This window comes from Saccharomycodes ludwigii, chromosome I (genome assembly GCF_020623625.1).
Source record: "Saccharomycodes ludwigii strain NBRC 1722 chromosome I, whole genome shotgun sequence".
NCBI lineage: Eukaryota > Fungi > Ascomycota > Saccharomycetes > Saccharomycodales > Saccharomycodaceae > Saccharomycodes > Saccharomycodes ludwigii.
Genome location: NC_060200.1, coordinates 2,257,698 through 2,277,616, shown reverse-complemented (window position 1 = coordinate 2,277,616; position 19,919 = coordinate 2,257,698). Strand labels below are relative to the sequence as shown.

Sequence of the window (19,919 nt, the reverse complement as noted above, 5' to 3'; positions counted from 1 at the left end):
CAACGCACAACGCAATCGCACATCGCACAACGAAGTTACACAACAGCTTTTATTGACATTGAAATAAAAATATGATCCATTCCACTTTGATACAATTTCAAAGTAAATGTATAGCATCTTTTCTTTTTATTGCTCTCTTTCACTTTCTTGCTATCATTTCCCAATTCAAATTTCATTTCAATAACCAATAAAAATAATATATTTATACGCTTCTCTTTCCCTTTTTTCATTTTCTTTCTTTCTTTCTTTCTTTCTTTCTTTTTTTCTCTCTCTCTCTCTCTCTCTCATCTTTCCCTTTTTTTTTTCGTGGACAACTCACCGGTGCCAGCTAAGCAATAATATTTTCAAAAAATATATATATATATATATATAAATCAAAGTACCTTATTATTTTGCTATTACTATTATCATACAATAAACCCAAGGATAAAAGAAATAAATACCTAAAAATAATATAGAAAAGTATGAATGTAACCCAATCAACTTTATTGACAAATAATGGTACCACCAACACCACAGCAACTGTCCCTTTGCCCCCTACTACTACAATCCAATCTTCAAATGAAGCACCAAGGACTCTCTGGATGGGTGATCTAGACCCTCAATTCAGTGAAATTACTATCCAGGCATTGTGGGAATCACTAAACAAGAAAGTGAAAGTCAAATTAATCAGGGCAAAGAAAAATTTATTGATACCATGTTCCACATCAAGTACTTTGTCAAACAACTTTAATAGTTCCAATAATAATTTTGGTTCCGGAGATAATAATATCACTCAAAGCATTAACATAAATGGTGTTAATTTTATAGATCCTAATACAACTCACCTACATCATGCAGGATACTGTTTTGTAGAATTTAAATCATTTCAAGATGCGCAATACGGTTTAACTTTAAACAGTACACCCATTCCAAACTTGCAAGATCCAACAAACAACTATCATTGGACTAACCCAGACAATAAACGAACATTTAGACTAAATTGGGCCAGTGCAGCAACTTTAGAAACTACAATTCCTTTAACTCCCGAATATTCCTTGTTTGTAGGTGACTTGGCACCAAGTTGCACCGAAGCTGACTTGTTAACTTTGTTTCAGACAAGATATAGTAGCGTTAAAACTGTCCGTGTTATGACAGACCCTATTACAGGTGCAAGCAGATGTTTTGGTTTCGTGAGATTTGCTTCTGAACTAGAAAGGGAACGTGCCATGAGAGAAATGAACGGAGTGTGGTGTAAAGGAAGATGTTTAAGGGTCGCTCATGCTACCGCAAGACAAACTACACAGAGTTCCATAACCAACGCTAATAATAATAACATTAATAACTCACCAGCTTCATCAACTTCCGACAGTCCTTTAAACAACACGATCAACGCCAATAATAGTAGTAGTAATAATTCTGCCACCAGTAGTATTGGTTCAGAACCCACAAATAAAAATAATAATAATAATAATAATAATAATAGTAGTAGTAATAATAATAACACCACGTTATTTGTTGGTGGCATGCCATCTTCTATTGACGAAATGCAATTGCAACATTTATTTCAACCGTTCGGTTTAATCCAGCAAATCAAAATATTACAAAATAATACTAATGGCACACGAAATAGAAGTAATAGTATTTTATTATCTTCTTCATCTTCTTTTCACCAACAGAATAACATAATTAATAAGGACACTCAGGGCGGAAATTGTGGTTTTGTTACTTTTCTTATTAGAAGAGATGCAGAAGCTGCTATTACAGGATTACATGGATTTATAGTCAATGGAGCCGTATTGCGTGTATCCTGGGGTAAAGGAAATAATAATAATAATAATAATAATAATAATAGTCCACTCTATAACAATTTTACCAATAGTAATGTCATTAATAATGTACTTGGAACTTTAGATGAGACTCAAGAAGCATTAATGAATCGGCTCTCAACTATTAGTAGAAATCAAGTAGTGCTGACAAATCCGGTCGATAATATCAACGACAATAATAATAATAATAATAATAATAATAATAATAATAATAATACAACTTCTTCCAATTTGAATTACCTTGTTATGAGGGATAGAAGTTTTTCACTACCATCTTCTTCTCCTTCCATATCTAATACCAATACTACTAGCAGCAATAATATCAACAACACTGAATTACCATTGTTGCAGCAACAAATCCTTTCAACGCCCTTCAATTCCACCAATATTAATTCTATACCTAATGCAAACACCAGTTTTAATTCAGCGTTGAATATGCAACAACAATATTTGTTTCACAATAATCAAAATGGTACGAGTTCTAATTGGATCGCACCATCTTCTTCAATTCTTGGTGGTAATATGAGTAATCCTAACGAAGGGACCAATGACGGTATTTCTGCAACCGCTTTTACTACTGATATTAATAATAACAATAATAATAATAATAATAGTACCGGTAGAAGTACCAATTTTAACAATATTGTAAATACAGCTCAGGTTTTTCAACCTATTGGTGGCTCTAATAGTTTCTCTGGCCATATTAACAATAATACTCGTAATATAGACAGCAATGGCAACATTCCATCTCTTGTTCCATCTGCTAACATTGTATCTCAAAAGCAATTACAACTTCAAACACAACAAAATTATATGCACGGGTATAATAGTAACAATACTGCACCTGCTGCTAATATCAATAATAATAATCTGCAACAACAACAACAACAACTTCAGTTTTTGTTACAACAACAACATCAACAACATCAAAAAAACGGATCTATTAATTCATCATCCATGTTTTAATATATGCATAATTTTTTTGTTATTCAAAAAAAAAAAAAATAAAATAAAAAAAATAAAAAAAAAAATTGGGCTCTTGTATTTACCCCCCATGAAATAATGCGATAGAAATCTATAGACAGGTGAGATTATTAATGAATAGTGACGGTACTAACAATAATGATTATATATATATATATTTGTATTTCGATGGGAAAAAAAAATTCGTTTTCTTTATTTTCATTCTATAATTTATTCACTTCTGTTTTTATTTTTATTTTTATTTTTATTTTTATTTTTATTTTTATTTTTTTGTTTTTCCCTGTAAGTTTTTAATTAATCCTATTTTATTGACAGTAATTTCTATTTATTATTTTTCTTTTCCCCTTTTTAGTTTTTGGTTTCTAATGATATTATATATATATATATGTACATATATATTTTTTTTTTGTTTCCTTTTCTTCTTCTGCTCAATAATGAAATTACGCTGTATAATATTATCGAATCTTCTTTTATGATTGTTATTTCTATATGACTATATTTTCATCTAATTTATTTAAAATAATTATATGCATTGAACTGGCTCTGTTATTTAATGTTGCCTTTAACAATTTTTTTTTGTTGTAATCTTAATAATTTTTCCCGATTTTATTGTCGCACAAATAAAATAAATAATTATAATTTGTATATACTTTTGTTTGACACTTAAATGATAAAAACGGAATAGTTCGTTTTCTTCTCTATCTTTTAATGTGTATATTGAATTATCCAATGGCTAAAACTCTTTTACTATACTGTAGGCTTGTATCTTATCATTCAATTAAATTTATATATATATATATATATTTTTTTTTTTTTGTTTATTGTTTAGTCAAGCGTGCCGAAATATTGCCGAGAGCATTACTCGTCTATATGTGACAGAGAAATTTTGAACAATTTCCTGATTGGGACTAAAACAAACTACTTTAATTATTTATTATATTTAAATCTTTCCCAACATTTTCTGTCTCTTTTTACATTCAAACTGTAACGGTAACCTTTCTAAATTTTGATAATTGTAAAAAATTTATTTTTAAGAAGTTTACTTGCGATAACCATGCAAAGTTTAGCTCTAAAAAAAATAGTAATAATAGTCCTTGCTGTGATCCTTCTGATTGTCTAGATTAAGCATCTTACGTTTAGAGCAGTTAATTTTCTAAAACTACGTTAAAAACAGCTTACACTAAAATATGAAGCAAGTATTATTAGGAAAGAGGTGGTTTTGTGTTTCTGATGCCCCGTGGCTGTGATGTATTATACTAATCATAATAGCCATATGATTCTTATGAGAGATTGTTATAATATGCGTTTAGACTAAATTGTATTAGAATTTGAACTGTTATGAAGTAGAATTGTGTTTATCACGGTTTATACGAGATGCAAGTACTTCCGAGAATACAGAGAGTACTAAACATACGGGGACCGCCGCAAGAAGGAAAATATGCCCGGCGGACAACGATGAAACATTGGAAAAGGTTAATACAAACATAAGGTAAAAGGTGAAAAGAAATCATATATAAAAAGATGATTTATTTAGAGTAGTTGATTATAAAAATGTATAAGTTATAGTTTTATTAGTTAAAAATATATAAAGGATCAAGCAACAAACTATTACATCTGTCTTGATATAAATAGTAAAGTATCAAATCTGTGTACTAACCCTGCCCCTCGCAGTATATCCCCTCTCCGACATAACATGAACTATCATTTGGAGGGTTGGCCGAGTGGTCTAAGGCGGCAGACTTAAGATCTGTTGGACGGTGTCCGCGCGAGTTCGAACCTCGCATCCTTCATTAATTATTTTTTATTTTTTTAATTCTCTTTTTTTCTTTTTTTTAACTCTCTTTTTTTCTTTTTTTTCCGAGGTATATATCATCCCTTTTAATATTGTAAAGTTATAATCTTCAAGCACATACACAAGAATAATATCAACCACCTTATATACATCGAAAGCATGAACAACAACACACGTGTGGTCCTTTCATTACCAGTAGCCACTAGATTATGTGGTAAAAAGGTTCTACTTGTTGGAAGCGGCGAAGTAGCAATTTCAAGATTAGAAAAATTAATACCTACTGGATGTCAAATATATTTGGTTACTGGAGACATAGAGGATGACTTGGATGATATCACTTGTACTTCCAGTGGAAACAAACGATTTGAAACTATTTTAAAAAAATGGTTTGTACCACCTTCCAAACTTGGTAATGCTAAAATCACCGCCACGGGAACTAGTAATGATGATATATACACTTATCCCAATTGGCATACAAATTGTGGGAAAATATATCAAATAATCAAAAGGAATTTTAAATTTCAAGATTTGACAATGTTTATGAATAGTACAAGCAATAAAAACACTTCTTCTATCAACAAAAGTGAATTCAGTGCTTTGGTTGAACGCACTAATGATATAAATTTACTAAAGTCATACTTGGGTGATAATTGGCAGGTTATTTTGGTTTGCATTGATGATATCAAACTAAGCGAATTAATCTATTATAAAGCAAAACTGTTATTGGGCCCACAAATCATGATCAATGTTGCGGATGTTCCGCCTTTATGTGATTTTTACTTTGGCAGTAATTTTACTTTAGGAGAGGTCCCTACAGTAGATACAGATGCTATTAGGATTAGCGATATTGATATTAATAGCAATAATAGTTCCGACGATATAACTTTAGATAACATCAGTTGTGTTCCCTGTATACAAATTTTGATATCTTCTAACGGATTATCACCTCGTTTTACTTCACTTTTAAAGAATGACATTATTTCAAAATATGGCAGCAGTAGTAATATTCATATTCAAGAAAGTTGTGTAAAATTGGGAGAATTAAGAAGAAGAATAAGAGACATTAATAACACCAACAGTGATAATTCTAATGGTGGAAAAGAATTGATTTCTTATAGAATGCAATGGATTAAATATGTAACTGATCAGTTTGGTGTTAAATACTGTCACTTGATGGATGTTGACAACTTGGTTAAGCTATATAAAAAGATGTTGATAGACGATTCTATGAGTTTAGAATTTCCAGCCAACATGGTACAAGCCTTTGGCAACTTATCGCCGTAAAATGTTTACCATTTTTTAAGTGCATTGCACTTTTTTTCTTTTTTTTTTTTTTTTTTTTTTGTTTTTTCTTTTCCTTTTCTTTTTCTGAGGGAAAAAAAGGTTCTAAACTTTATTTCAATAATAACCCAACAACCACAACTGCGTACCAACTAAATAAAAATGTATAAATATTCGTTTTAAAAATTTAAAAGATTAACACAAAAGATATAGCTCACATAAAACAATAATATACCTCTATATATATATATATATGTGTGTGTGTGTGTGTAGATAAACCTAATAATATGTATACGTACGATAAAATAAAACTCTAGAAAGGGGAAAAGAAAATAAACAAATAAAAAATTTAAACATATCTAGCGCCTACATATCAAAACTTGTCAACCTTTTCACCTCTAATTGATGCAAATCTTTGAGCTTGGTCAACGGAATCTTGCAAAACAGCAACCCTCAAATTGGCCAAGACGTTATGAGCAGCATTGGAGTGCAAGTAAACACCACCTCTAAAGGCCTTGGTAGCGTCCTTACCCAAACTGGCTTGAAGTAAAGTTTCTCCACCAGGATGTTCTTCCATGTACTTACCGACATCATGGACAATACCGGATATAACAACCAAGTTTGGTGTAGCTTTAATATTCTCAGCAAACTCAGCAGCATTCCAAACAGGCAACTCACTGATTGGAGTACCCCAGTTCAACTTAGCTCTTTCTCTATCCAATTTCTTTTGTTTTTGTTGAATAATACCTTGTTCAATGGCATTTTGAGAGAAAGTTTTCAAATCGTAACTTAAACCTAACAAAGAAGACAAATAAATTAAAACCTTTGTTGGGTCATATTGGTACCATTTGATAGCATTTCTATAATCAGTTGGGAATTCGTGATGGAAATTGTGGTAGCCTTCACCGAAAGTGATCAAAGCAGTCAACCAGTTATCTCTTGGTGTTCTTCTATCATCAAAAGGTTGAGCACCCAACCAGTGAGCCAAAGAGTTAATACAAAAAGTGGCCTGTTGGATACAGAAAATTCTAAGCAAACCAGCATAAATTATACCACCTTTAAAATCGTCGAATAAAAGCTTGCAACACAAACCAGGCAAAATGACGGCCATGAATAACATGATTGGGATGTAGTGTCTGTGTTGGAATCTAACAATCCAATCGTCCATCAAGTCAGAAATATCAGCACGAGCTCTGTCCTTTGGATTTGGTTTCAACAACATCCAACCAATATGACTAAACCAAAAACCTCTTCTAGCATCGTATGGATCTCTTCTGGTGTCAGTGTAACGATGGTGAAGTCTATGAGAGTGACCCCACCATTTGATAGAACCTTCAACAGAAGCAGCACCAAAGAATGCATAGAATAATCTCAAGGGGGTCTTTGCAGAATGACTTCTGTGAGACCACAATCTATGATAACCACCAGTGATGGAGATACCACCTAAACCGTAGTAAAGAATGGAAAAAGCCAAAAGTTGACGATTCAACTTAACTTTGCCACTTAAAGCGTAGTACCACCCAATCATTGGGATACCAACAACCAAAACCATGTTCAACCAATTTATGTGTAAATGCCAATTGTCCAAAGTCCATGGTTGCTCACTAATATGCTTTTTTGATTTATACTGCAAACGTTCTTGTTCATCTCTTTCCAATAAATAATCCATGTTGCTATCCTTGGCGAAATCCACCTCGACCATTTCTTTGGAGCCCATCAATGAACCTAAACCATTCTTGACTTGAACAGTTTTCTTGTTAGCACCTGAAGCTAAAATGTTAGCTTGGACTAGATCTAATTGTTCCATACTTGTTGTTGTTGTTGCTGTTGGATTTGATTTTTGTTGTTATATGGAACTTAGATGAGTAATGAATAATACACTAAAAAAAACAAAAACAAAATTTGTGTATTTCTAGTTTTAGCAAGGGGTGTTTTTTTTTTTTCTTATATATAAATAATTATTTTTTAAAAATACTAAAAAAAAAAAAAAGAAAAAGAAAAAGAAAAAAAGAAAAAAAGAAAATAGTGCATGATTATTGTATTATATTTTTATTAAGCTATGTCAATTGTCGTACTATATCAATTGTAGCACTATATTAAGTGGTGATAATTATTATTATTTTTTTTTGTTGAATTTTGTAAAGTATATAAAATACACAGTGCGACCACCCACACACCACAAGCAGTAACAAATAAGACAACGAAAAGAGAGAAATAGTCGATTTAATTTGAATCGCGGTAAATTTCTATGAGATGTCGTATAAGACGATAGTTATTCTCAACAAAAAATAAAATTATTTATATCTTCGCTATATCTTTTCAACAGAACATCCGTCCCTTAAACGAGAACAGAGTGTTATATCATTGAATACGATATATGGTGTTATATTGTTATATTCGAGAATAATTTATATCGGATATATTCGTGTATGATATAAATCAGTAAATCAGTAAATAATAATAAAAATAAAAATCTCACCACTGACCTTATTTCTCTCCCCTAATAATTTATCCAAAACAAAAGAATAACAGGAACGATAACCAAACAATAATAAACGGGAACAGTTTGTTGAAAAAAGAAAAAAAAAAAGGAAAAAGTGGAAATACATCTCATCTTTCTTTTTAATCCGATATAATTAATAACTGCTTGATATTCTGTAACTTGTTGCTCTTTTAGATTTGAGATCGTTTAATTTATTAAATCATCATTTGCTAATTTCTGTTAATAAAAATGTTTATAATTTACTATTTAAATTTATCTCCTAATTTAATACTCTCTATCATTCTAAACGCGTATTCTAAATATCTATACAGAAACAATTTTAAAAATGTTTAATATTATACATAATTATTGAAAAACAAACATAGTCCGAAATACCTTAAAATCCGAAATTGTTAATACTTTTAAAGATATATATATATATATATATATCACTATCTTTTATTGTGATTTCTTTTGAACTAACAATCTTTAAATTTAGACATCGTTTCTTTTTTTTTTCCCCCTCTTTTCTTTTTTTCTTTCTTTTTTCCCTCTTTTCTTATTTTTAACCATGAATAGTTATATTTATAACAAAAAAAAAAAAAAAAAAAAAAAAAAATAGATTATTTACCCTTTTTATTAATAAAAATTACACAAGGAGAGCAACACAAACGAAACAACAATGGGTAAAGCTACCACTAGAAAGAGATTTAACACTTCCAACAACTCAACGGAAAAACAAGTTTCTGCATCTGCGGCAAATACTGTTTTTAAATTCAATACCAATTTGGGTCAGCATATTTTAAAAAATCCACTAGTGGCACAAGGTATTGTAGACAAAGCACAAATTCAACCAAGCGATATAGTACTGGAAATTGGTCCAGGTACAGGTAATTTAACAATGAAAATATTGGAAAAAGCACGTAAAGTTATAGCTATTGAATTTGATCCAAGAATGGCTGCCGAATTAACTAAAAGAGTACATGGTACCATATATGAAAAAAAATTAGAAATTATATTAGGTGATTTTATTAAATTGGAAAAGTTGCCTTATTTTGATGTATGCATTTCCAATACGCCGTATCAAATTTCATCGCCATTGGTTTTTAAATTGATCAACCAAGTGCCGGCCCCACGTTGCTGTATATTAATGTTTCAAAGAGAGTTTGCTCTTAGATTACTAGCTAGACCTGGCGATCCATTATATTGTAGATTAAGTTGTAATGTGGCTATGTGGTGTAATGTTACTCATGTAATGAAAGTTGGTAAAAATAATTTTAGACCGCCACCAAAAGTGGAAAGTAGTGTTGTTAAGATTGAGATGAAACAGCCTAAACCAAATATAGATTATAATGAATGGGATGGCTTGTTAAGAATACTTTTTGTCCGTAAAAATAGAACTATCAGTGCTGAATTTAAAAGTAATACTATTTTGGAATTATTGGAAAAAAATTACAAAGCTTATATGTCTATCCATGGCGGAGACGATAACAATATGGATTTAGATGATACCAATAATAGTGTTAAAGATATTATAAAGGGCAAGATTGACACTGTTTTAAATGAAACTCAGTTGAGCGATAAAAGGTCTCAGAAATTGGGCCAAAATGATATATTGAAGTTGTTGTATGCTTTTAATCAAGTTGGTATTCATTTCGCGTGAAATAGAAAGAAAAGACATTTTTTTTTTTTATTTTTTTTTTTTTTTTTTTGTATATTATTATTATTATTTTTTTTTTTTTTAATTCATAACTGATATTGCTGCATAAAAGTCTTTAATAGTAAATTTAATAATAGCATCAAGATGTAAAACAAAATCATAAAAATTAAAAAACCAAAAAAAAAAAATAAAAATAATATATATATATATATATATATATAACCTTTGATAAGTTTTCGGTATCAAAAATATAACAGTAAAAACTGGGTTGTATTGATCTAATATATAAACAACAAAACATATAACTACACTGTAAGAAATTTATGAAAGATGAGTGAAAAATTGGATGCTATAGCAAATACTACAACAAAAGCCAGTGTTGTTTCGAATACTACCAATATTAATACTAATAGCAGTAATAAAACTTCTAATAATAAAAACACAACAGATATGAAGCAACCAAAGTGGTTATACGATAATCAAAAGATAACTATTAAAACATTTACCAATTATACTTTAAAGTTTGGTGGATGGAACCACTGATCATATCTAACGCAGTGTGGTAACTTGATTATAACGGAGAAAGTTATAATTCGTGGAAAATGATAGTACGGTATATCTGAATTCCGAAAAAGGGGTATTCCGAGTCACCGTTGTTTCTGGAAATGCTAGCGTTTAATTGACCAGGGGTCCAATGGTTCGGTTATATTGAATCAGTTTTAATTTCCTATTTAAGAATATATATATTTTTTCTACGTTATAATTGAGCTATTTAAAGTGATATAGATTTTCGTGGTATTTTTCTAAATTTAGCTTTTAAATTGTATTTTTTGATTGTATTTTTCTAAATTTAGCCTTTAAATTGTATTTTTTTCATGGTATTTTTCTAAATTTAACCTCTAAGTTTTTTTTTTTCTATGGCATTTTTCTAAATTTAACTTTTAAGTATTAGATCTTAATATTAAATTTATTTCTTAAAATATAAAAAATTAAGCGAAGCTGTGATTTAGATTTATTTTTAGCAAAAATAAAAAAAAGGAAAAAAGGAAAAAAAGCGAGGTGTTTTCGTATGGTATGATTGCTGTAAACACAAAAGATAAAAGCAATTATATGCATCTTAATATAATTAGCCAGGGTGCCTTTTCACGTGCACTTTATTAATTGGAGACGGATATTATTTTATTATTTTATTATTTTATTATTTTATTATTTTATTATTTTATTATTTTATTATTTTAGATTCCTTTGTTTATTAGATTACATCCAGCATTTTTGTTGTCGTTTCACAAAAAAAGTATACAAGTCAAGAAGCTGTACCGTATTACTAAGCTGATTAAATATTACACACTTTTAATATTCTTATTCCCATTTATTAGCAATTAGCAGTATTGAAAACCGCTTTCAAGCACTTATATTTTTTTTTTTTATTATAAATGAAAACTTTTAAATTCTATATTTAGCCTTTCTTAAATTATTTATTGGGTACATACGTCACATATCTCAAACATTTACGAAAAATTAAAAATTAAAAATTAAAAATTAAAAATAAAAAATAAAAAATAAAAAAAACAAAAACAAAGAACACAAAACAAAAAAACAATAGAAACCAAAAAATAAAAAATAAAATAAACAAAAGAACAGCAAGAACAGCAAGAAATCAGAGATCTCCAAGATATGAATATAGCTAAAAATTAATAAATAAATAAATAATTATATATATAAATGGATATATCTCTTCTCTTTTATTCTACTCAGAAATATTTCCTACTTCTTTCTTACCTTTTTTTAGAAGGTACTTAAACATCACTAAATATTCAACTATAATTAACAAAAAAAAAAAAAAAAAAAAAAAAAATTAAAAACAATAATCAATACACAATAACACAATAACATAATGCAAAATTCTAAGTTATTATTGTTTCTGACTTTGTTCTCATTTTTGTCTCATATAGCTACAGCTTCACCGGTCCCTCCAAAAAAAAACCCGGTCGATCAACAGATCGTTCTTGACAAAAGGTATTTGAATTATGCAGATTTTACAGTACAGGGTGTGAATGTCGGTGGGTGGTTAGTTTTAGAGCCTTATATCAATCCTTCATTATTTGAAGCATTTAGAACTAATGATGATAATGATGATGGCATACCAGTGGATGAATACCATTATTGTGAAGCTTTGGGTCAAGAGGAGGCCACCTCTAGATTGCAAGCACATTGGTCTAGTTGGTACACTGAGGCAGACTTTGAACAAATGGCTGCTGTAGGATTAAATATGGTTAGAATTCCTATTGGGTACTGGGCTTTCCAAACGTTGGACACTGATCCATATGTTACCGGATATCAAGAATCTTATTTTGACCAAGCTATTGAATGGTGTGCTAAGTATGGCTTAAAGGTTTGGGTGGATTTACATGGTGCTGCTGGTTCACAAAATGGGTTTGATAACAGTGGGCTACGTGACTCTTACGAATTTTTAAATCAAGATAATTTACAAGTCACCACCAGTGTTATACAATACTTGTTAAAGAAATATTCCGCAGAAAGCTACCAGGATGTTGTTATTGGTATTGAATTAATCAATGAGCCATTAGGCCCTGTTTTGGATATGGATGGACTAAAACAATATTATTTGGATGGATATGACTATTTAAGGAATACTTTGCAAAGTGACCAAATCGTTATTATTCACGATGCTTTTGAAAGCTATCATTACTGGGATGATTTCTTGACTTTATCTGATGGTAATTGGGGGGTTGTTGTTGATCATCATCATTATCAGGTTTTCAGTAATGGTGAATTGGAAAGAGATATTGACACACATGTTGAAGTTGCTTGTGAATGGGGATCTGGCGTGCTAACCGAATCTCATTGGACTGTTGCTGGTGAATGGGCTGCTGCGTTGACAGACTGTGCTAAATGGGTAAACGGTGTAGGATTTGGCGCTAGATATGACGGTAGTTATTATAAATCATCAACTGATACTTCTTCATACATAGGATCCTGTGATGGGATTGATGATTTTAGCACTTGGGATGATACCAAGAAGGCTAACTCCAGAAAATACATTGAAGCTCAATTAGATGCTTTTGAATTGAGAGGCGGATGGATTATTTGGTGTTGGAAAACTGAAACGTCTTTGGAATGGGATTTGCAGAGATTAATTTACAACGGTTTGTTCCCACAACCTTTGAGTGATAGACAATATCCAAACCAATGTAACTTTTCTACTTGAATGATATAACTACACTGGTGCATTTTTTATTTTTTTATTATTATCTTATTCACAGTTTTAAAAAGCAAAAAGCGAAAAGCACAATCAAAAAGAAAGATTTTATTATTATTATTATTATTTAATTAATTTTGCTACTTTTTATTATTTTTTTGTTATTTTTAATTTTTAATTTTTAATTTTGGAAGTAATTTGGTTTAATTTTTATCTAGTTTAATGCTTTTATATATATGTATATATATATTTCATCTTGCAAGGTGCGGCTTTAAAACGAAACTTTAAGAAAAATAAAATAGATTCGTGATGGTGGATAATATCAGTTGTTCATTGATTCACGTGACTTTAAAGTTGCGTGATTTTTCTGTGACTTTTTTTTTTATTTTTATTTTTTTTTTTTTCGTGACAAACCTTTAAATTAAATCACACTGAAAAGATTAATTCAATAACAAACAGCCTTTTGTAACTTCCATTACACTTTCATCTTTTTGAGGCCACTATTTGAATAAGTTTCTTAGTTTAAAATTATGAAGGAAGATTCAATTATTCGGTGATAAAACGGAACGATCTACCAGCGAACGCAAAAATAATTTGTAAAATTTTACATCTAGGGACTTGAACGATACGAAAAGTGGAGGGGAAAAAAAAAATAAAAATAAAATAAAATAAAAAAATAAAAACTAAAAGATACGGAAACATTATAAGATGAATATTGCATCAAGACAACCCGCTATTACTATAGATTTAGTATCTTCGGATGAGGATGATTTATCCAATTATGTAGAATCTAATCCACAAAAATTAGGCAACAATAATATACTTGCTGGTGGTGCTAACGAAACTCTAGATAACAATAGTAACAATGTTTCATTTGATAATAATATAAATAATACCACCATAACGTCTGGTTTTTCAGCTCCTAGTGCTATTAGTAATAATACAAATCTTAAAATAAATTTACCACATAAAGATGAGAATCAGTTAATTATATTAGATGATGACGACGATTATGATTATGACGACGAATATATGATTGATAAACCTAATTCAGTACCCCAAAGCGTCAATAGTTACAATAATAGTACTTCGTCCACACCCTGGAAAAAAAATCCCATTTCTAAAATATTGAACGACTACAATAGTAACGCTACTAATAATGAGATTCAAAGTAACACTAATGTTACCATTCCCAATACTCATATTAATACTAGCTTATATGACGAAGTTAATGAGGAAGTTACCGGATCCACTAGCTCGTTTAGTACTAGTCTTCAAAATAGCCCACAAGAAAAGGGTGGAAAAAAAGGAATTAACGAAGAGGGAAATAAACAGACACCTAAGGCCAGTAGGCGAATAATGAATGTTGAAACAACTACTGAGCCTGAAATCAACAACAACAACAACAACAACAACAACAATAATATTAGCAAAGTGAATCCAGACGTTGATACAGAAATGAATGACAAAGTTATTAGCACTAACAATAATAAACAAGATACACAAACAGTATATTCTGCCGATGAAATCATACATTCTGAGGTTCCCAAGGAGAATAACGTTGCCATTAACCCGGGTCCGTCAGACAATAGCTCAAATTCTATAAATAAACAATTTCCCCATAGCAATGAGCCAAGAATAAACACTCTAGTGACCGCTAAAGGATCTCACGGAAATATCAACACTAAACAACGGCCCGATATTAGGCTCTCCACTGTGGAGAGTCATAGTAATCATAGTATCTCTACACCAACACAAACAGGAAATGTATCTATACCTAACTTGTCACAAACGCAGAGGAATATGTTGCTAAGATACCAAGGTAATATTCATAAATTAAAAGAAACAGGCAAGTCTAACAATTCGAAACAAATTTTATTAAAAAAAAAGGTACAAAAAAGACAAAGGGAATTGAATTACTGCTTGGATGAAGAGAAAAGAGTTAGAAATGATATTACTTTGAGCAGACGTTACCAAAAAGTTCGATTGTTACAAATTCAAAATAACATCGAAACATTAAGTAAGAAAATTAGAAAAAACAATGAAAAGATCGTTCAATGCAAAACTACTGAAATTCAAATTATTAAAGACATTAGAGAGTTTCAAAAATTAGCCAATAACATAGTGACCAAAGCGGAAATGGAAATATCAAATAATTCCGTTATAATCACTCCTAATGATAACAGTAGTAAACCTATGGTTGCCTCATCTCTTAATACTGTTGGGATGCAACATCAACAGCCTAAATCAGCACTGGAAATTACCAAGGAAAGAATGGCTTTGACTACATTACGTCAAAAATATTTAGATTTTTATCAAAGGGGAGCAATTACCAAGGAAGCGTATGCTGATAAATTGGCAGATTTAAATAAAAAATTAACCAGACTAAACAAGTTATCTCAAGCTGTTAATAATTTAAATGCCAGAAACATTGTTGAGTCAAGCAAGTTTTTTCAGGTTGATCAAGCCATTAGGGGGAAACTTTTGTTTTTACAAAGATTAAATTTGCCGGGTGATTTGTATCAAAGAGGATATGCTATACTAATGGCGCTATCTGATGTTCAAAAGCAATTAATTGATCCGTCTAAATCGTCCTATCTCTTGGCTGTCAGAGAAAAACAATTGATGGATACTTTTTTCAGCACTTATGGCATAAAATTACTTTCTTTTAATAATAGCTATTTATTACCTAACAACGGTGTTTATAGTTCAATTTCTGCTGTTTCCAAACACGGTATAGAGGATGGTAGCAATCCCAACAACAACATGGATGTCGGGGATAGTACAAATGACTATGAAAATAATCAAACACGATTTAATGTTTTTTCTACCGAGGATCATAATTCCTTGCGTAGCTTTTTGGAGGAAATGAAAAAAGACGAAGTTAATGTTGAGGGCGAAGAATTGACTCCAGATGAATTGACTATAAATTTAATGAAGCATCAAAGACAAGGGTTACGATGGTTGTTAGCCATGGAGGCTAGCAGTAAAAAAGGTGGACTATTGGCTGATGATATGGGACTAGGCAAAACAGTTCAGATGTTAGCGTTGATGGCTGCCAATAAAAACAAAGCCGAAGATGCAAAGACTACTTTGATTGTAGCACCTGTTGCTTTATTGAAAGTATGGGAAGCTGAAATTAAGACCAAGTTTAAGGAAAATGCTGCGTTGAATGTTTTCCCATTTTACGGTAGTTCGAAAACGGAATGCTTTGAAGAGTTGAATAAATATGATGTTGTTTTAGTTTCTTATCAAACATTATCAAGCGAACTAAGGAAACATTGGCCTGCTAAATTGATGAATAGTAGTGAATATATTGATGGGAGAGGCCAGAAATTTGTCTTACCAGAAGTCCCTAGTATAGATGGTATGAATAGTTTAAAGGAGAAAGAAGAATATTTTTCTCCGTTCTTCTTAAAGCAAAGCAAATTTTATAGAATTATTTTAGATGAGGGCCAAAATATCAAGAACAAGAAAACCAAAGCTGCTGTGTCATGCTCTATGATCAATTCTGAATACAGATGGATTTTGTCAGGTACGCCCATTCAAAATAATGTTGATGAGCTATATTCTTTAATCCGATTCTTGCGTATTCCACCGTATAATAAAGAATATAAATTTAGAGCTGACATTGGGAGACCATTAAGCTTGAAAGCGAATAGAAATGGTTGTGACTATAATGGCACGGATAGGGAAAATGCGATGCAAAAGGTTCAAGTTTTGCTGAAGGCCATTATGTTGAGGAGAACTAAAGAATCCAAGATTGATGGACGACCAATTTTAGAATTGCCGCCTAAGAATGTTACTAACGAAATACAAAAATTCGAAGGCGGACAATTGGAATTTTATCAAAATTTGGAAAATAAGAACAAAAAAAAGGCAGAAAGATTACTAAAACAAAGAGCTAGAGGGAATTATTCCAGCATCTTGACCTTATTGCTAAGATTAAGACAAGCATGTTGTCACCCAGAATTAGTTTTAATTGGCGAGGCAAAAGCTGAGGCTCAAAAAATGGTTCATGGGTCTGACTTCCAGAAAGATTGGGTTCGATTATTTTACGTGGCCAAGAGAATGAAACAAGAAGTTTTTAAAAAAATTAATGATTTTGCTGAAACCGAATTGGTTTGTCCAGAATGTATGGAGCAGATGGAATTAAGTTCATCTTTTCTTATACCTGGGTGTGGACATATGGTCTGTGATGCTTGCCTTGAAGAAGTTTTGGAGAAAAGTAGAGAAAACATTTCCAATGCTGTTATTAATCATAATATTTTAAGCAGAGATGGTGGGGACCCCTTGGCATGTTGTTTTTGTACTAAAGTGTTTCAGGAAAAGGAAATTTTATCTTATGAATTATTTGATCAGATTGTCAACCAAAAATATACTATTGAGGATTTGAAATGCGAGTTTGAGGCACAAAGGAAAAGGACAAAGGGAAAAATTTATACACCTGATTTTGAAAAATTGGAGCCATCGACCAAGATTGTACAGTGTATGAATATAATTAGAGCAATCCAAAAAAATAATCCACAGGAAAAAGTGATTATTTTTTCTCAATTCACTTCATTTTTCGATCTATTTCAACATTTCATTAATAAAGACTTGAAAATGAATTATTTAAGATATGATGGTTCAATGAAGGCGAATGATAGAAACCTTGTTATTGAGAAGTTTTATAGAGATCCAGAGGAAAAAATCCTATTAATTTCTATGAAAGCAGGCAATGCGGGATTGACTTTAACGTGTGCTAATCATGTAATTTTAGTTGATCCATTCTGGAATCCATTTATTGAAGAACAAGCTATGGATCGTTGTTATCGTATTTCCCAGACCAAGGAGGTATTTGTACATAAACTTTTAGTGGAAAATAGTGTTGAAGATAGAATTGTTGAGTTACAGAATAGGAAAAAAGAATTAGTTGGTATGGCCATGGATGCAGAAAAAATTAGGGATATTAATAGGTTAGGACGTAAGGAATTAGGGTTTTTATTTGGTTTGAATTCTTTAGATTGAATAAAAGAAAAAGGAAAAAAAAAAAAAATATGTTAATAGATATTTGAAAGGTGGATTATATTGAGATGTACCATTGTTCTGAAATATTTTCTTAGCTCGTAATAATTTTTTTTTTTTTTTTTTTATACCATGGAAAATAACCTTTTTTATTTTATTTTAATTTTTTTTTTTTTTTATTTTTATTTTATTTTATTTTATTTATTATATCTTATTTTATTTTATTATATCTTATTTTATTTTCTTGTGTTGAATATTTAAGAATTATAGTGCATGTTTACGTATTATCCATCAGTTTATCCTTATAATTTGTTGTTATTTATTTACTCTGTTTATTTCCACTTTTTAAGATCAATTTCATACTTCTGTCTTCAATCATTCCTTTTTAGACTAAGAAAAAGAAAAAAAAAAACATCAACAAAACAGCAATCTTAAGACAAAAAAAAATTTAAAATGGTGGCTGTATTTAAAAGAGAATTAATTCAAGTTATTCCAAATCCACCAAATGAAAGAACTTTTACGCTATCTACAGTAACAGATAAAGGCCATTATATTTCATTAAGACCATTGGTCAAACCCACAACTGAGGAGGAAAAAAAATTTCCATTTGAATGGGGGTTCGGCGGCAGAAACACTAGTGTTGAAATCATTAATGTTAACTCTAATTCTTTTAAACAAAATTTTGTTTTTGAACTAGATCTTAATGAATATTTACAAATCCCAAACACTCATTCTGGCTTAATTAATACTTTATGGACCACTTGGGATTCTGGCTGCTTGGAGGAAACGGGTGAACTTTTCCCTTTTGGTAAAAATAAAGAATCGGTTGCATTTAGAGAGTTATGGCAACCCATTGATCCAAGTAAGTCTGTTGACTTTGATCATTTAACTTTGAAGGATGGCGATGATGCTCATAACGGTTCCAAAGAGACTTCTGTTGCTTTGCACATTGACAACGATACCTTTGTTGGGTTGGTTGTTGTTGCTGGTAATATCTTACAGGGTATTTTGTTTAAAAAAAACGATAATACTATCAAGGGTACCAATTTTATTAGAGGGATTATTGCTTCCGAGGAAAAGAAGGAATTTACTTACAGCATTAAATATGGTGAAGACGTTACTAGTTTTCCATTAGATTTATTTACAAAACACGACTCAATTAAAGTGGGTGATGTGATTTCCCAGTGGAAAGTCATTGAGTCTAACTTATAAACGATGTTTTGTTTATTTAATTTTTTTTTTTTTTTTTTTTTTTTTTTTTTTTTTAAAGATTGTGTAAAGACTGATGTATGTGTTTAATTGACGAAATAGAATATATATAAGAGCTAATTTTGTTAAATGAAATTATTGTAATGAAGGCAAAGAAAGGAGAGGAGATCTACCATGTAAGCTTTGTTTTAATAATATTTGCTTTTGTTTATTGAGAAACTGACAGCTAATAAAATTAATTAATTTCTCTTATCTTTTATAACTTTGCGTCGGGAAAATTTTAAACTTTTAAAGGATTGAAAAAAAAAAAAAAAAAAAATAGAAAAAAAAAAAAAAAAAAGTTACATTTGTATATAAACCATCAATCTTTCTATTGCTGGGATAATATGATGAATCCACATCTGATCCTATCCATATAATTATTTATGTTAGATCTAGATCTAACTTGAAATCAACTTAAAAAAAAAAAAAAAAAA

General features: G+C 30.5%; 8 protein-coding genes and 1 non-coding gene across 9 annotated transcripts; 8 read left to right on the top strand and 1 right to left on the bottom strand.

Annotated features, from left to right (window-relative positions):
- Positions 1–464: 464 nt before the first annotated feature.
- On the top strand, positions 465–2,774 carry NGR1 (Ngr1p; the record flags this gene model as incomplete). Its single annotated transcript, XM_046079957.1, has 1 exon — positions 465–2,774. The coding sequence occupies one exon, from the start codon at positions 465–467 to the stop codon at positions 2,772–2,774; it is 2,310 nt and encodes a 769-aa protein (XP_045937274.1).
- Positions 2,775–4,499: 1,725 nt separating this feature from the next.
- Positions 4,500–4,582, top strand: SCDLUD_000972. Its single transcript has one exon. It is a non-coding gene; the product is annotated as a tRNA-Leu (tRNA).
- A 161-nt stretch (positions 4,583–4,743) lies between these two features.
- Positions 4,744–5,868, top strand: MET8 (bifunctional precorrin-2 dehydrogenase/sirohydrochlorin ferrochelatase MET8; the record flags this gene model as incomplete). Its single annotated transcript, XM_046079956.1, has 1 exon — positions 4,744–5,868. One exon carries the CDS (start codon positions 4,744–4,746, stop codon positions 5,866–5,868), a length of 1,125 nt encoding a protein of 374 aa, XP_045937273.1.
- Positions 5,869–6,238: 370 nt separating this feature from the next.
- OLE1 (stearoyl-CoA 9-desaturase) lies at positions 6,239–7,672 on the bottom strand (the record flags this gene model as incomplete). Its single annotated transcript, XM_046079955.1, has 1 exon — positions 6,239–7,672. One exon carries the CDS (start codon positions 7,670–7,672, stop codon positions 6,239–6,241), a length of 1,434 nt encoding a protein of 477 aa, XP_045937272.1.
- A 1,357-nt stretch (positions 7,673–9,029) lies between these two features.
- DIM1 (putative dimethyladenosine transferase) lies at positions 9,030–10,010 on the top strand (the record flags this gene model as incomplete). The annotated part of the gene is made up of 1 exon (XM_046079954.1): positions 9,030–10,010. The coding sequence occupies one exon, from the start codon at positions 9,030–9,032 to the stop codon at positions 10,008–10,010; it is 981 nt and encodes a 326-aa protein (XP_045937271.1).
- Positions 10,011–10,337: 327 nt separating this feature from the next.
- Positions 10,338–10,550, top strand: IES4 (Ies4p; the record flags this gene model as incomplete). Its single annotated transcript, XM_046079953.1, has 1 exon — positions 10,338–10,550. The coding sequence occupies one exon, from the start codon at positions 10,338–10,340 to the stop codon at positions 10,548–10,550; it is 213 nt and encodes a 70-aa protein (XP_045937270.1).
- Positions 10,551–11,901: 1,351 nt separating this feature from the next.
- SCDLUD_000967 (glycoside hydrolase family 5 protein) lies at positions 11,902–13,236 on the top strand (the record flags this gene model as incomplete). Its single annotated transcript, XM_046079952.1, has 1 exon — positions 11,902–13,236. One exon carries the CDS (start codon positions 11,902–11,904, stop codon positions 13,234–13,236), a length of 1,335 nt encoding a protein of 444 aa, XP_045937269.1.
- Positions 13,237–13,935: 699 nt separating this feature from the next.
- ULS1 (translocase ULS1) lies at positions 13,936–18,237 on the top strand (the record flags this gene model as incomplete). Its single annotated transcript, XM_046079951.1, has 1 exon — positions 13,936–18,237. One exon carries the CDS (start codon positions 13,936–13,938, stop codon positions 18,235–18,237), a length of 4,302 nt encoding a protein of 1,433 aa, XP_045937268.1.
- A 450-nt stretch (positions 18,238–18,687) lies between these two features.
- HRI1 (Hri1p) lies at positions 18,688–19,446 on the top strand (the record flags this gene model as incomplete). Its single annotated transcript, XM_046079950.1, has 1 exon — positions 18,688–19,446. The coding sequence occupies one exon, from the start codon at positions 18,688–18,690 to the stop codon at positions 19,444–19,446; it is 759 nt and encodes a 252-aa protein (XP_045937267.1).
- Positions 19,447–19,919: the final 473 nt, after the last annotated feature.